The following is a 16,892-nucleotide window of genomic DNA, read 5'->3' on the forward strand; positions in this document are numbered from 1 at the left end:
TGTCATCATAGCGACAAAAGAGACGTGCCGCCAGCGATGCAAGCGTTCCGATCCAAGGGGGGCATATCTGCGTTCGAATAAGAGTCTGATAAACTGTTTTCGGATGCCGGCGCCCCAACATGGTTGACTGGATTAGCGGCCTAGTCGCACAATGTTCGGCCAGTCATCTTTTTGCACATGCAACTAGCTCTAGGCCTGCTTCAGTCTTTGGAGCCGATTTTAGACTGGTAGGGCTAGTCTCTACCCGTGCGTCTACAACTAAGTTACTCGCATATTATATACACCCGAGTACGGTGATGGGTATATTCGCACAGTATCTCCATGAGTACTTGAGCGATCTAAGAAATATCCAAACTCTTCCTGCACTGGCCACGACAAAGGACATGGTGGATTGAGCCTGGAGTGGTGGGTAGAGTTCCGGAAACAGCAAAGGACATCACAGTCATTTCAGGGGAGACTCGGAACTGGGAATTGGAGGGAATCGAGCATTAGAAGAAGCAAGCTCTCACCAGTTGGCGGACAGTTCCGGTCAGTTCGGCTCCACCAGGCAAGCTGACCGACCGTAAACTTTAATTAAAAAAGTGATCCCCACTACTCTGGTAAGTTACTGTACACTTCTAGCACCATCACCGTCTCCGGCCACCTAGACTACATGCATTCGCATTCTTCTTCCTCAGGGCTCAGACTTGTTCCTTCTTCTTTCACCACTATGCGTACTGCATTGTAGGTGCATGTACACGTACATGCGTATCTCTAAATGACCGCCCCTACTCAGGCCCAACCGCGAATAAAATGAGGCTGAGGCGCTAAGAGAGGCTTACACAGTAATAACTATAACTAGTAACGTTACTACTTGAGTCCGTACTCAAGAATCTGTTCAACTCCTTGATTTGTCCATCTGTCTTCAGTACTTTTTCTTTCTTTTCAGTTTTCAGTCTTCAGTTTGTTCTTGTTAGATGAGTACGTGGGTTACTACGGAGTACTGTACCTAGTATGTACTCATTCATATTAACTTACTCGTGCCCGGGGGCAGAGCGAGGGTCTGTCTATCTGAATATGGATTAGTCTTGTTTGTCTGTCCCACCCACCCACCTGCAGTCTACGGAGTACTGAGTACTGACTGACTGGAAGTCAATTAGAGCCAGTCTATCTACGAGGCAACGAATGGTATGTTGATATAGTATCTATAGTGTGTATAGTCAGTATCTACAAACGACTGTACTCCGTACTTGTCAACTCAATTGAGTTGTGGAGTGATTAAATTGGATTCATAACTAGCTCCGTACTCCGTACTGGACTTCGTAAACCAACTAGTAGGTAACTCTCTCCTCTTTCCTCTTCGCTCCCCCCATAGCTCGATCCAGTCTCCGTGCGCCCCCTTCCCCTCCCCCTCCCCCGTCTCCGGTCCCGATGGCCCTTTTGATTTGCTTGGCTTCCTGGCTTCGGGGAAATCTGATCCACCCTGCTCTCGGAATCTGGAGTCTCTTGCTTGCTCGTGCTTGCTCGTGCTTGTCTCTTTCTTTCTGGTCTCTTTCTCTCAGCTTAATACTTCCCTAATTTACTATTACGACGACGACGACAACAACAACAACAACAACAACTTCTACTACTACTACTACTACTACTAACTACTACTACTACTATAGTGCACTACCTATTCACTTCACCTATCCCTTCTGCAAAGCTGAGCTTCTAGCATCTACACAGAGTTCCTGCTGGTCTCTATGTCTTGGTTGGGTTCGATGTCGATAGGTTAACAATTTTCTTTTCCATTTTCCATTTCCATTGTATGTACTCTGTTTTGTCCGGTTTGCTTGTCTCCTCCGCCTGCTGCTGATTTCCACTGCATCCCCCGGGCCTCCTCCCCTCCCTTCCTTCCTCCCATCCTCCCTCTCTCCGCACGCGCACGTGTGTGCCGCACCTTAACGTTACTAGGTACTGGGTATTCATCCCTCTCATATCTATCCACAACAATCCAGAAGGGAACGATTGCGGAACCATCACTGCAACCGGCTTTCTAAACCATTGTTCACGCCGCCCCCCCCCCCCCCCCCCCCCCCCCCCCCCCCCCCCCCCCCCCCCCCCCCCCCCCCCCCCCCCCACCAATTTACCTTACTCCACCCATTTGCTTCTTTGGCTTCACACTCATCCATTTACTCATCCATTTACTCATCCATTTACTCATCCATTCATCCATTCATCCATTGATTCACATCAACCCTATCGGTCTGTCCTTCCCTTCTGAACCCCGTCTTTGGCTTCCTTCTGCGGCCGCGCTCGTAGCGCAACACCCCTCCCGCCGGAATCGATCTGGCTTTCCACCTGCTTACCTGCCACACCCTTCTTCACCCTTCACCCTTCACCCTTCACCTTTCGTCCTCCGTCCTTCAACTTCACTCAACTTTTTGCCCTCTCACATCCTCTTCTCTTCTGCCGCTTCCCGACCTAGCTTTTTGTCCTGTTTCTCCTGCTCTTCCTTTCGCTCTTCCTGCCGCGTCACTCTCCTAGGTCGCCCTCATTGACACTTTGCTTCCAGTCCCGTGGTTGGTCACTCTTCTGCGTTTGGTTTTTTGAGAGGTTCGAGCCCCGAAGGGCCAATCCTTCAACATGGAGGGCTTTGACACTATGTCTATGCCCTATTTGGCCAGCCCGCTTTCCTTGAGCAATCTCCAGGGGTCCGACTACCTCCATTCTATGCCTGGTATGGACATGCATGACCAGCGATCAACTTTCGAGTCGGAGCCCTTCATTAGGTAAGTATTATATAGGGCCCTTGAGAGTGGTAATTCCTGCCCGATCTGCGACCTTGCCGTGGCTAATCATTGTCCCGGGCTAGCGGCGACGACATTACCTTTACTCAACATGGTGTACCCCCCACAAGCTTGAAACGCTTTCCGTCAGACTACCAGGACCCCTTCACAGATATAGTGCCAACCTTTGACCCTGCTCCTCCAGAGCAACCTCCAGACTCTTCAATCGACCACAACAACAAGCTCTTAAGCTTTTCACTTCCGGCCTACAGTTTTACATTGCTTGACTACTCACTGCGGCGCACCTCGGTTTCTCTTGCAGCCCAACTGCATGGCATGTTCTTCCTCGCCGAGTCGCCCTGGACTACCTCGCCCACAGAGAATGCTTTACCCCAGCAAGGCGCGGAGCTGACCTGCTATCGGCGAAATCTCTTTCAAATCACCGGCTCGGTGACCCTGCCACGAAGCTTGAGATATATTATGACGGAGCAAGGCGACCGAATACCTATCCTTGCCCAAGAATTGACTGTTTCAGCTACCGAGTCGGTCGAAGGTAACTCGGTCAAGATTATCTCGGTACCTTGGAAGACACCAGCCGCAAATCAGAATCAATCAACAGATGAGAGCAGCGTCACAGCAAATGGCATGAGTGCCAACCCAAGCACCGCTAATCCCAAAGTCGAAAAAGAGCCGCCACCGATCCCGTTGGACATTATGGCTGGTCAGGATCTTGATACCGACTATGCGACTTTTCCGATTGCATGGAAGCGACTACAATTTCGCGTCGCGACTGCCAATAATGGTCGAAGAAAAGAGCTCCAACAACACTTTGTCGTTCGATTGAAAGTCATTGCTACCTTGTCTACTGGAGCCAGAATTCCCATTTGCGAAGTACAGTCAGGTCCTGTCATTGTTCGGGGTCGTAGCCCACGCAATTTCCAATCCCGCAAGGACTTGCCTCTGAGCGGCAGCGCTGCTGCTTCACGAAAGAATAACCAATCCACTGCGGTGAACCGAACACCGACCAGTGAATCTGTCCCGTCTTCTAACCTAACACCGGCTAAAGCCAAGGCGACGGTGAAAAGTAGCTCACCTGAGACCGCAGTCTCTCAAGGCAGTATAGCTCCTCCTCCTCCACCGGCTACCGCCGACTGGACACAGATCTCGCCTGCCGTGGGGGGAACAACAGCTTCCGCACCATTGCCTCATTCGTCTGTATATGCTCAATCGAGCCCAGATTTCCCGCGACCTACGGATACACAGCGGCTTCACAATAGCATTCCGGCTCCCATCAACTTGTCCCTTTTCGACGAGGACGAGAGCGGAGAAAGCGTCAACATTCATGATTCAGCCAGAGCAGCTGCATCGTACAGCAATGACGTATCGCATAGGGATTCCAATATAGACGTCACTGCACCCCCAGCAAAAATGCGGAAACTCTCCCATGGCCCGCCCCAAGCGCCATCTCGATCTGCCTCTTCGTCGCTGCCCCTACTGGGTAGTACGAACATGCAGCAATCATTTGCGTCTACGCTTCCCTTCCCCAATGAAAGTGCTGATTTGTTGTACGAGTACTTTCCGTTGGGGCTGGATGATTGGCAGGCGCCTGTTGATGCTGTTTACCGACCGCATGTAGTGCATCACACCAATCTGCCGGAGGTCAAATTTGTGGCCGCGCGAGGAAGAAGCAAGCGATATTTTGCTGCAGAAGACGTCTTCTAGATGGATCTAGTCCATGAGCGATAGCACTGCACCCGAAAATATAGACTGGGAGCAAAAGTTCCCCCTCCCAAAGCAGCAGAGAATGGGTTGCGATATGCCCCCTCACTTGTATGGAAACCTTATCCACCATCGTGCTTCATCGTCTTGGGATGCTGTGTTTGTTCTTCCAATCTTCCCTACTTTATCAGGCTTGTCGCCGACAATATGCAACCTCTTCGGATGGCTTCTCTCTTGGAACACGACTGACACATAGATTTCTCAGGAACATATATAGGGGTGTACGGTTATGGAAGTTAACTCCCGGATCAAACGGGGACGGACTGGGGCATGCTAGGGCATGCTGGAGTTTCTGCTTGTTCGATGTTTTCATCATGGCGTTTGGGGGTTCTTGATTGGTGTTCTTGTTGACTATAAGCTCTTTTTCGTTTCCTTTCGGCTTTTCATTTATGTTATTTCTTGCCTATCTATCTTGCAGATGCTCGGGTGCCAGGCTTATTACCTGCCTGCTTACCGCACTATTTTTGTCACTATGAATCGTTAATTTATAGACCGCATTTACCGGTCGTATGTTTGACTCCACGTCGTCCTTGCATAAACTTGTTATCTTGCGGGTTGGGTGTTGTAAAGCAGCTTGATAAAGTGTCGGGTTACTGATTCAGGAAGCCAGCTAAGTCTCATTCGCTTGCGAGATGGATGCAAAGGACTAGGAATGTAATGAGTCGTGAATTTGCCATACACTGCGTGCAGCGGACATAGGTTTCTAGGCTTGCGGTACTGAAAAGTGAGCGGGGCTGCACATACATCACATCGTTGTGGGCCAAGAAGCAGTCGGCTCTTTGGAAATAAGACCGACGTAGCGCTTGCAAGTCCGCGTCAACTTAATTTGCTTGCATGAGACACCCGAAAATACAACCGCATCAGAGATATCCAAGTCCATCGCCCCCTATGCTTTCCAAATCCGCCTTGATCTCCCATTCGTTTGCGCCAACGCGGCTTGCTATCTCCGTTTTGCGCTGTGTACTGAGATTGAGCCATTGGTTTAACAAATTGCCGTCCAGCATCCCCCTTCCCGCAGTACCGTCACTCTCAACGGCGCGGAAAGCGCGAGGATTCAATCCGCAAGGATGCTCAAGAATGTTAGTCAATTGGGACTGCAGAGCGGACAGTCGACGGTATGCCTCTTCTGGAATGCAAGTTATGAGGCCGATAGATCCGTTTTGTGATGTCATGAGAGACTGGTAGAGCGGTGCTTGGTGATCCAGGTCCATGTCATCCTGTTGAGAAAGTAGCGATTCTGACGAAACCATCGTACGTGGAAGCAGTGTTAGCGTAGAGGCAAAGTTGCCCGTATGGAATTTACTACGACTGAGTAGTCTGTCCCCATTGGAGGACTTGGGGTCTGCTTCTGAGTCAGTCAAAGTTCTCCCCGAGAACGCCAACCACAGTGTTGCCTACCTTCGGGGTCATATTGTAATATGTGAATGTTGCAGTCGCTATCAGCCACGACGAGGAACAGCCTTCTGCCATCAGGAAGGAAGTCTGCGGCTACCACCTCCAAATAGTCCAGGTCTTTGGCGAACAGACTTAACTTATACGGCTCCTCCTGGAAACACATCAGTTGTTAGATCGGCGGCGGTATGTTCAGGCATGAAGAAACGTACCGAATAGCCAGCGAACCACAGCCCTCTCGTGGCATCTCCCAGAATGCACATACCAGTGCCTTTCAGCTCTTTCACAACACTGACATAGCATTGCATATCCATAAATGCCACTGGAAGAAGGCTGCCGTCCTCTTTGAGACCTCTGACCATGCATTTCTGCCCTTGGGAGACAATAATGAAACCCTGACCGCCAATTTCAGACAGTGCAGTTACAGCACCCTTTACCAATTCTTTGCCGATGAGTTTCAATTTGCGGTCCAATGAGGGATTATCGGGGTCCGGAACCACCTTGATCACCTCGAAGACATATATGCAACCTCGCGATGGTATATCTTCACCGCGCGCAATCGCCGTCCCGACAACTATCATCTCTCTGCGTTCTCGGGTGTTTTCCGAAATTTCGAGACTGATATTTTTCATGGCCATCACATACTCACTAGCATCCAAAGAATAACTTGGGAGTCACAAGGAAATGTCAGTACTTCTCGTAATCGAATAGACCTTCCATTGCTTCCTCTCACCTGTCAAGAATAGACCATGTCTTCGGGCTAACTATTTTCAGAGAGCTTCTATGCGCTTCAGGCAGGAATGAAACAACTGATGGCATTTAGCATGCATTCTGAAAACACGCAAAGACAACGAACCTTCGGTGCGCCACTCGGGATGCAGTTCGTCGTCTTCGGGCAGTTTAAATTCTGTCTTTTGGCAAGTCCCCAGTACATACATTCCTGACGAGGACGAGTAGGCTAAGTGATCAACTTGTTCACCCAATGGTACCTTCCGCAAAGGCCATTTGTGATCAAACAGCATGCCACGGGGCAATTGACACAGACGAATGGTGCCCTTCAGCGGGTCAGCTTATCACCTCTCGGGTAGAAAGAGTTGCACCTGCTCAAAGTCTGGGTTCTGAGACTTACATTCAATTCTAGATAGGCGAAACGGCTAATCGACGCCAGAGGGTTAAGAATGCTCACGCTTCGTGGATAATCCCCTCGTAAGCGTACAAAATGCGGCGAGCTGGTAGATGTCCGCACGATGAAACCAGCCGAAGCCCCGGGCATGAAGACGGTGGCAAGCCCGAACAAGTCGGGAAGGATACGCAATGGTTGGGCTTTACATTGACCTTTGTCAGCCGATTCTACGCCCCCACGAGAAGGTACCTTCGGAAGAACTGTGTTGACCTCCTTCGAGAATCGCAGGCTGGGTTTTCCATCTCCGGCACCCGTGGAGACGAAAAATGGTTTATATATGTTAATGCCGTCGTTCTGGCACCGCAACTAAATGATAAGAACGCGTCAGCATGGGAGATCAAGTGTAGTGTACACGGAAACACTTGAGCATACAATCAAGTATGGCGAGGCGCTAGAGGAATCCCCAAGGTCGGTAACAATAGCCTCGGTCAATGACTCTCGTGCCCCAGATCGCTTTGGGGCTTCGGAGGACAAGATTGGTGGCAGCCCGGCAACTCCCTCAATAATAGTCACCAGGATTTGATCGGGAAGGCGGTACATCTGAGCATCAGGTAAGCAAACGATCGGTGGTGTATACAGCCAGCCAACCAGCTCAAGAAATTTGAATACACACGGTGTACCTACATAGAATTTGTAATCCTGGTCCAGGAGGAATAAATAGAGAACGCCCGGTTCTTTGGAAGCTGAGTCGACAGCAGAGAATGTGCCAGTCTTGTCGTAGTAAAGACTACAGGAGATCCATTTTTTTACTGCGAATTGCTCATGTAGGACGACTTCGTCAAGATCCCCACTTTCGTCGGATTGAAGAAATAATAACGTTGAGTCATCCCGAAGAATTGCAAGGCAGGGGTCTGCAAAGCTGGCACTAATAGCCATCCGTTCATCATTGGTGTCATCATCCCAGATGGGATATATTTGGGTTAAACCCAAATCTATGTCTCATCAGCGCAACTATTCCAGCACTAGATTGGGCCGGGGGCTTACCGCTATCGTAAGTTCGAACTTCGTTTTTCAGGACTTGAACTACCCGCTTGTTATCCATCAAGGTGTTGATTTCAATAGTCACATCTTCATTTGGATTGAACTCAGTGGCTTTGAAGGGTTTCAAGACACCGGAATCTTCCAAGTAAACAAGAGACTCTTCTTTATCGACGCTTTTTGTGCGAGAAGCGATGACAAAATGGCGTGATTGAGATCGACAGTCGTCCGAAATGCCGGTTGCCGCCTTTATGCCTTGAATTACAGAAGCTGTCCAGAGACATTCCGCAGCCTCAACTTCAACGGAGTGTATCACATCAGGATCAAGTTCGCGACTCAGTGCTATCAAACCACCGCCACTATCAGAGCCCTGAGCTGCCACTAGTTCCAACCTAGCAGATTCATGTTCGGAATGATTATATTCCGTTTCCGCAACCACGGAGCGCCTGCCTAGGACAATGTCCCTCACAGGGGCGATGTTGATGAGTCTGTCGAGGACGCGAAAGTAACGTATACCAGAAGTATGTTCAAGCTTTGTGGAACCACCAGTCGGAGCCAATTTTGGTGATGTGGCATACAAATCGTCTTCGTAAACATCGTTTTCACTCTGGTCATCGTCCATGTCCACAGAATCATCCATAGCTTTCGACAATGGCCGAAGCTTTTTCGAGCTCGAGGATGCGAAGGAGTAACCTAGAAGGATAGAGTCCGAACCTTCGCTGCCTAAGAAAACCCTACTTTCACCAATAGACGCTGAGGAGGAAGCAGCTGATTTCATAGAAACAACCCCGGCGTGACTGGATAAGGGGTGTACTGAAATTCCAGAGACTGACCTGCCATCGAGCCTAAATTTCACAATCGCGAAGTCTCCTGTCGATAACACCAGCAGCAAATCACCACTGCCGTCGTCCAAAGTCTCAAGAACGCAGTTTTCTAGACGCAGGGCCAAATCTGAGTGATCCGACATAGAAAATGCCGAGACCAGTCTGGAAAACTCGTTGACTCCGACCGCGTTGGTCTTACCGGCCTGATCAACATGCACCAGCTCATTGGACCCAATCAACAAAGCGCCGCCAACAGGAGGTGGGAGTGCTACCACTTTAAAGAGATCGCTGGGCAACCTAGATACTGAAAGCAGGGTGGTGGATGCTCGCTGTTCCAGATCGAGAGTAAACACGGAATAGAAGACAATGTCTTTTCTTTCTTGTAGGAGTGCGCTAGACGTCGCAACCTGCGAGTACAGTATTCCAAAAGTCGGTTCCCTATATTCGTATAGAAATGCGAAACTTATTGGGTGCAGAATTGTTGGGTCCAGTGCACTCAATGGTAAGACGAAGGATGGAGCATACGGGGTTTGATATATTGTGGCCGGATTGGCCTTTTCACGATCGTTATCCCCAAAGCTGTGGCTTCCTGCATTCTGTCCTTCTAAGTCTGAGTCATAATCATCCATCACCAAGTCATCCCCTGGCTGATGAAAAGGAATGATGGCGAAACTCCGGATCCCGAAGTTGAATATCGCACATCTACTGCTTGGGTCCACACTAAGAATGCTGCCACAGCTGCTCAAGTCAGGGACCCAGGGACTACGGGTCAAGTCATCCCGCTCATAATAATGAATCGAGATTGTTGAGATACCACGGCGTTCCGGATCCCATTCAATCAAGCTGAGTTTGGCATTGCGAAACGCGATGAGAATGGCCTCTCCCCCGCTTCTTGAGTTCAAAATTTTGACCCGGCACAGGTTGGTTGCTGTGCCAGCTAAGGGGTACTCCTTCTCCAGAACCAGTTTCGTTGTTTGTTCACTGAGCTGCCCATCCACTCGTTGTAGACCACAAGGGTTCCTTTGCAAAGAAAAGATTTGGAGTAAAGAGGTCTTCACGACAACGAGATTTGTAGATGATTCAGTCAGGAAAGGTAGTGCCAATGCATGAGTGACCCCAGTGGGGGCCAGCAATTCGGAATAGCACTGCATCTGCAATGTTGAGCGAGATCTGCGGTCGTCTTTTTAGTATAAAGGGTCTGGCCAGCCACCCGGCTGCTTTAACTGCCTTGCCGTTTCCTCAACATTGCCTGATATCAAAGGCGAGGCAGGGTAAGGGGCGAAGAACAGGTCTGTGGCACAACAAAGGGCATACAAAGAAAATTGGCGTGAGTCGAAAGGTACGTCCGGAACTTCAACAAAAACACTAGGCTCGGATCAAACAGAGTGATAATTCACGTGACAAATCTATCAGATGATGTAAGACGCCACTGAACGGGCCTAGTCAAGTTATAGCTTTACTAACTAACCAACTCGGCTCTTTTCGCTAGATTACGGGGACGCTTGGCCTACGCTCACATTCAGTTCAATGGTACTGTAAGTAGAACGGGCGTTGCTTGATGTGTTGACTTCTTCACTTCGATTGTCTCATAATCCGCATACATTTCATGTGAGCTACTGAATTATACCAAATGGCTTCACTACAAACGTCCCTCATTTGGGTCATATATGCCATTGCGATAGTCCTTGCGGTATTGGTAGCCTGGTTCCTCATCCACATTTATCAAGCCCCACGAGATCGTTCGCGCGCTGTGACCTTAACTTGTATTTTTACCATCACAAGTCTTCTTGCAACTGTTCTCCTACTGCCAGTTGATGTTGCTCTGGTCTCTTCAGCGACGTCATCAAGTCTGGGCCAGAGGAAAGGTTGGGCCGCCCAAAATGATGTCGACAATGTTCTTCTTTCTTTGACTGTCGTATACTATCTACTCTATTCACTTGATGCCATCCTATGCCTTTTAGTCATCCCGTTTATATATTTCTGGTACGAAGAGTATGATGAGGTTGCTACTGAAGCAGGTGAACAAACCTCGGCCCAACGACTCTGGGCTGCCCTCAAATATACTATATCTTTTGTCGCAATTCTGGCAGTGCTACTTCTGGTCGGCTCTCTTGTTCCTATGTCGAACGTCGAGAATGTCACTGAAAGTGAACCTCTTACGGCCTCAATGGTCGAAAATCGTATGCCCTTCGCTTCCTTTTTGAGCTTTGTTGCCCCTTGATTACCTCGAGCAAAATACTATCTTGATCTATTCCCTTTGCGAAGCTGACTCTTGACTTGCTTATATATAGGAGGCGAGCGGGCCCTTGTGTTTACAGTTGGAGTACTTATGACAATCGGAGTGCCTTTTTATGTCCTATATACGTCCACGGGCCTTGCTCTTCTCCCTCTGCAGGCAGTCAGAGTTCCGTCAGCACCGAAGGATACATGGAAAGCTGCCATCGCCATGCAGCTTGAGTCCAACAGAGAACGCCAACGCCAATTGGATCGGCGCTGCGGAGGAAATTCTGGGCTTTTGTCCTCCAAGGATCGTAGAGAATTGGATACCCTTGTTCGAGAGGAGAGGACATTAATCCGGCGCCAGCGCCTAGCAGACGAAGCACACGCGGAGCACCGAGACTGGGTCGTCAAACTGTCGCTAAAAGCCGAGGCTACATGCCGTCCATTGAGAGTATTGGGCGGCATTGGCTTGTTGTTAATCGCGCTTCTTATATTGATATCCATGTTATTGACGTCTATCGACAAGGCCAGCAACTCGCTCTGCAAACACCGTTGCGGATACCTCCTCAAACATATGCATACGTTCAATCCGATAGATTGGGTCCTGGTTCAATCGGCGATGATATTTCCAATCGACTACATCATGTTCACGGTACTCACTTTACTTCTCTTCTCCAGCTCAGTATTCGGGATCGCTACAATAGGTATTCGATTCCTCTGGATGACAATATTTCGGATCAGAAGAGGCCATACATCTCCGCAGGCTCTTCTGCTGACAACGGTGATCTTGATGCTGACCATTTTAACACTCAACTATTCTTTGTCCATGAATGTGGCCCCGCAGTACGCATTATTTGGTTCTCAAACTTTTTGTGATCGCCCGCCAACCCCTGAAGGGCATCCAGATTGCTCAGATAACACGCAACTCATGAAACGATGTTCGGACATTGCAGACAATACAGCTGCAAGGCAATCTTGTACGCCTAGCGTTGCTAGCACATTTGTGAATCATGTGACAACAAAGTTTCCCTTCTTTGGGGTGATACTTTTCTGGTCTCAATTCATGTTCATAGGTTTGTACACACCGCCCGTCGCTACTACCGATTGAATGGCTCGGTGAGGCCTCCGGACTGGCTCAGGAGGGTTGGCAACGACCCCCCAGAGCCGGAAAGCTGGTCAAACCCGGTCATTTAGAGGAAGTAACACTATTCTACTCCCGCATCCCAGCGAGATCCATATTATTGACCTTTTTGTGTATCACAGGTTTTTATTTACTCGTTGTTGTCACGTTCATCATTCGCTCACCACGACAAGACGAGCTTTTACTTAACGAGGAAGCCGAGGTAGCCGAGGAGGAGAATCTCCTAGCGAGCACCGGAAGGCGTGGCAATACTGGGTTGGATGACACTGTACGAAGGATGGACAGGCAGGATGGCAGCAGAAGTGTAGGATAACAATGCTTGTGTATCTCGTTCCAAGCAAGAACTCAACCCAGTCATCAGAAAGCCGAGCAGCAGTGACACGTATTTGTAACATCATATGGCTAGATTCTCCTGGGTCGCCCACAAGGATGGCCCACCATTGCTGGGCAATTAGCAAAGGAGGAACAGGAGTGTGATCCAAACGACCGGGCTCGATTTTGTGGCCATGTGCATGTCTAAAGACGGTCGTCCAGCAATGCGAGAGCACTCTCAAATGCCTTGACAACATCGGTATCTAAGCCCCTGATCAGCACGGCCTCATTGACAAGAAGGTGTTATCAGGGCTATACAATGCCGCTTCTTATTCTCTAAGCTCGCTTCGGAATTCTGAACATGTTGCATCTGGGTCTTGAATCTAAAATTGATATGTCAATATCTCACCTCTTGGAGACGAGATAGGAAGAAAACCTTTTGAAGGCTCTTGTTTCGTCGCGGGTAATAGTGGTTTGAGACCATGCCATGAAAATCTATGCAGAAATTAGAACAACATCATGTGAACACAAAGAACCACATGAACAACCTCTAGCATTCTCAAGATATGGTTCTGGAGGGCATTTTCTGCTTCTTTGTGTTGCTCCATGGCCTTGTTATATCTGTTCTCAAGTTCTTTCCAGTTATATGCATCTAAGTTGCTGATGGGGAAAGCTTCCATTTGCACAGCTTCATGACACTCAATATGTGAGTGGACCTGCGCCTGCGAACAAGGCATTGTCAACTCCATTTCCGTGCTTGAATGTTGCATAGGGACTGGTGATATTGAGTCTAAAACCACAGTTTCAGCCTAAGGTGAGGTGATCATCAAAAAGACTGTCAAGCGCAGCCGCTCAAAGATGGCAGGTTTGATCAGGAATGAGGTTGGAGGGAAACAAAAGGAAGAAAGGGGAAGCGGTCAGCTTCCAATAGGTATACTGCTGACACCTAAGTTATAATACTTCTACATAAGTCTCTTTGTGGTCTCATGGGCAGTATCTATAAGAGAGAGACATAGATACCAGACTCGATTTTCAGGGATGAAATTGTGGGTGGTCATATAGAATCAGCTTCGTTCAGCTATAAAATGGTCAGATGGTAATTATGATTATACCTATGCAGTGGTAGTATGTTTACAGGTGATAAATGCTATTAAGACTTACTGTAATTTTAATACTTCATGTAAACTTTCTATGATGGGCGGTAAGTTAGAGCCTTTAAGTACTGTATTCTCTGTATTCTCATATACAGATACATAATAGAATAAGTAATAATGATATAGACTCTAATAATCCTGACAAAAGCAATAAAACAAGACTTGCTTATAGAACACCTCAACAGCAATATCTTCGGCTACTAAAAACCCTAATAATCACTGATAACTATATCTCCTGACGTAAGAGGATTCCAACGCAGAGACTTGTGCTTTGAGTACAACAACAGCGCCATTAGAATTCCAGCCGGTGCCAATAGCCATCCTCTTTACAAGTAACTTGAGATTGCTACCCAATCTTCAGTCTGAGGTATTGTGCGGAATGGGTACGGTAATTGATCTAAGCTTCGGACTTTGCGTTAACTAACTCGACTTAGCAAGTGACGTAAGCAGCAAACCGTTCTTCCCTTTGGGACTGACTGACTACTGCCTGTCAACTTACCTCTGCGGCTCTATGTGATCGCCACTAGACTTCGACAAGTCATGAGGGATTCGTTCCCTCCAAGTCGGCACGCATGGGTATTATATCAGAGAACTTGACTTATAGCCATTTACTTGAAAGCTATCGCAATACAGAACCACACCAGTGTCACCCCCAATGTTCAGCCTTCCTAAGGATCGGAGTTTCTTGAAATGAGCTGTCACATATGTTCCCGCCCTCCGACTTCAAACCTACGGTGCATCTGTTCCACCTGTGCTCGCAATCGGCTCTACCAGCTACGGATCGAGTATTCCGAACTGCTACTTGAGAAGGAGTCTATAAAACAACAAATCGAGGCTGCAGTGTTACTGAGCAAGCTAGGCGAAGACCCGACGGAAAATGAGAGCATCTCGGATGTCTGCCTCGATGGAGTGTTTCCGTCCTGGGTTTCACGGAGGATCGTTGAAAAGGAAGCTGGGTCATCCGCGAAAGTGACACTTCTTACAAGCCACATCGAGGGGCTAGTTGGTGATATCAGAGAAAAAAGACTTGAAATCTCCCGCCGCAGGGTATCTTTAGCACGGCGGCAATCGGACGCAGAATCTGCAAAGTATCAGCTTTTCGAGCGAGAGACAGCAATCCTGGCCAGTATTCAGAACAGTATTAAAAGGACTGATCATCTCTGGCACTCGCTTCACAGCAAGACCACAGAAGCACGGATATTTCTGTGCCGAGAAGCAGCCAACCTCTACGATTTGCGACAGGGGGTGAGAAGGGTTGACGGTGCAGTACAAGAGACCTATACGATCGGCGGTATGCACTTGGTCGATCTCAGGCATATGAATGGAAAGTATACCCTGGGGTAATGGCTAGATATGTTTAATTTATTAATTCTTCAAGTAGGCGTCTCACCAGCCCATATCTCAACGGCACTCTCATATATCGCACAACTACTTGTCCTCATCTCCCACTATCTATCTCTAAGACTTCCAGCAGAAATTACGCTCCCTCACCGGAATTATCCTTTGCCAACTATATTTGCGCCCTCTGCATCGTACCTTCCAAGGGATGTAGGCTCGAAGTTGCCTTCTGCACAGCAGCCAGCGCCTGATCCAATGGAACCTCAGCAACTTGACACACACCGTCTGCCTCGGCCAAGGCCTTTGTCCATCGACAAAAGTCTTCCCAGATTAGCGAAGGAGGATCCTGGCACGTACGCCCTCTTTCTCGAAGGAGCGACATTGCTGGCTTGGAATGTTGCTTGGCTTTGCCGCACCCAGGGGCTCAATTCAATGTCAGAGTCTTGGGAAGAAATCTGCGACATGGGAAAAAATCTATGGCAATTGCTTGTGGCACCTCCCGCGCAGCAATCAACGCTAATGAGAGCGTTTGCTGGTCGAGATATTCACGTAAAGGTGAAGACATCCAAAGTCTCACCTAAGACTAGTATTCAACGAACTGTGTCATTCCCTATGCTGGGACACTATTCGCACGGCACTGCGCATTCATTCCTGGGTGCTGCCGAAGGTGCAGAGTTTATGCGCACTTGGAGGCTTCCATCTCCGACCAGAGTCATAGATAAGCTGAAGTCGACATTGATGGGAGAATTGGCGAGTGCAGAATGGGAGTTACTCGAAAGGCGCGAGTTGGATGACATGGCTCATGGCCGAAGCAGTTCCGTGTCTCAATCTTCTTCTATCATTCCGGTTAGTACCTACAAAATGGGATCTGTCGACGCAGATGCAGTCTCGGAAACATGTGATCTGGAGATTTCAAGTGGTGCTGGCATCACTTCCCGCTTGAAAGGCATGAGTGGCTGGACCAAGTTGAGAAGCAGATAGTATATCCATGATGGAAGCCAATAAGCATTCAAGTTCAAGTGCAAATATCGGTATCACATATGTTTGTAAATCGAGAAGCATAGAGCAGCGGCTAGAGTAACGTGACTTTTACCTTTAGAAATGTTTGCACCCCCCTCTTTCAGATGACTCATCAATTGTCTAAACAAGACTACCTACGGAGTACCTAGTAGCAATACCTTCATACTGCGGGCAGAATCACGGTGAGGTGCTCATGGTCAAACAGATTATTATAGAATAGCGACCAGGTAGACAGTGCATAGGTGTAGCGTTTCTGAACCAACTAGTTTGGGGCGAGGGGTCTTACGAACTTATTTTATCCCACTATACTCCGTACGGGGTAGATCTAAACTAATAATCTTAAGTCATGATGGCCTAGTACCAGTGCCAAAACTGCCTATCTTAATATGGTACATGGGATACTACTACTGAATCTGATTGGAACTACGTACTCTGGCAGGATCTTGAGACTTTGCTGACGCCGCGTAGCTAATTATAGCAACAGTAGTACATACTCCGTACCCATAGTGGTTGCAGATCGGCTGCACTGCTTTTTCGGGTCGCGTGAAACAAAAACTGCTGAATAAGCAGCTTTATCACGTGGCTCCAAGTAATTCTATTATCTATACAAACAGAAAATTTTATTCCAGATCACCCTTTTCAATACTCTTACACATACTATTTTAAGTTATTTTTCAAGTACTTAAGAAATAACTTAAAATAACTTAGAAGTAGTATATGTAAGAGTATCTAAGAATATAAGAAGAATTTAAATTTTAATAATAAAAAACAGTAATATATAGGATTGTGTGGAACGTTTCT

The 16,892-nt window shown here is 48.1% G+C and overlaps 5 protein-coding genes across 5 annotated transcripts; 3 read left to right on the forward strand and 2 right to left on the reverse strand.

The window, feature by feature from the left end:
* Positions 1–2,607: 2,607 nt before the first annotated feature.
* Positions 2,608–4,472, forward strand: BO66DRAFT_400999 (NDT80/PhoG-like DNA-binding family protein; the record flags this gene model as incomplete). The annotated part of the gene is made up of 2 exons (XM_025648745.1): positions 2,608–2,753; positions 2,837–4,472. The coding sequence occupies 2 exons, from the start codon at positions 2,608–2,610 to the stop codon at positions 4,470–4,472; spliced, it is 1,782 nt and encodes a 593-aa protein (XP_025504790.1).
* Positions 4,473–4,924: 452 nt separating this feature from the next.
* On the reverse strand, positions 4,925–10,241 carry BO66DRAFT_391412 (cleavage/polyadenylation factor CFT1). The gene is made up of 9 exons (XM_025647251.1): positions 8,089–10,241; positions 7,729–8,036; positions 7,477–7,644; positions 7,051–7,410; positions 6,778–6,976; positions 6,655–6,730; positions 6,134–6,587; positions 5,928–6,075; positions 4,925–5,871 (listed from the first exon to the last, which is right to left on the reverse strand). Exons 1-9 carry the CDS (start codon positions 10,055–10,057, stop codon positions 5,390–5,392), a joined length of 4,164 nt encoding a protein of 1,387 aa, XP_025504791.1. The 5' UTR covers positions 10,058–10,241; the 3' UTR covers positions 4,925–5,389.
* A 20-nt stretch (positions 10,242–10,261) lies between these two features.
* Positions 10,262–12,833, forward strand: BO66DRAFT_75905 (putative LMBR1 domain protein). The gene is made up of 4 exons (XM_025653570.1): positions 10,262–10,324; positions 10,396–11,086; positions 11,198–12,199; positions 12,390–12,833. The coding sequence occupies exons 2-4, from the start codon at positions 10,537–10,539 to the stop codon at positions 12,578–12,580; spliced, it is 1,743 nt and encodes a 580-aa protein (XP_025504792.1). The 5' UTR covers positions 10,262–10,324; positions 10,396–10,536; the 3' UTR covers positions 12,581–12,833.
* BO66DRAFT_391414 (uncharacterized protein) lies at positions 12,703–13,667 on the reverse strand. The gene is made up of 4 exons (XM_025647252.1): positions 13,128–13,667; positions 13,016–13,074; positions 12,898–12,962; positions 12,703–12,842 (listed from the first exon to the last, which is right to left on the reverse strand). Exons 1-4 carry the CDS (start codon positions 13,314–13,316, stop codon positions 12,784–12,786), a joined length of 372 nt encoding a protein of 123 aa, XP_025504793.1. The 5' UTR covers positions 13,317–13,667; the 3' UTR covers positions 12,703–12,783.
* Positions 13,668–14,089: 422 nt separating this feature from the next.
* On the forward strand, positions 14,090–16,157 carry BO66DRAFT_391415 (Atg14 domain-containing protein). Its single transcript, XM_025647253.1, has 3 exons — positions 14,090–14,116; positions 14,168–15,057; positions 15,115–16,157. The coding sequence occupies exons 2-3, from the start codon at positions 14,424–14,426 to the stop codon at positions 16,050–16,052; spliced, it is 1,572 nt and encodes a 523-aa protein (XP_025504794.1). The 5' UTR covers positions 14,090–14,116; positions 14,168–14,423; the 3' UTR covers positions 16,053–16,157.
* The last annotated feature ends 735 nt before the right edge of the window (positions 16,158–16,892 follow it).

The sequence above is a fragment of the Aspergillus aculeatinus genome (assembly GCF_003184765.1).
Source record: "Aspergillus aculeatinus CBS 121060 unplaced genomic scaffold BO66scaffold_20, whole genome shotgun sequence".
In the NCBI taxonomy this organism is placed as follows: domain Eukaryota; kingdom Fungi; phylum Ascomycota; class Eurotiomycetes; order Eurotiales; family Aspergillaceae; genus Aspergillus; species Aspergillus aculeatinus.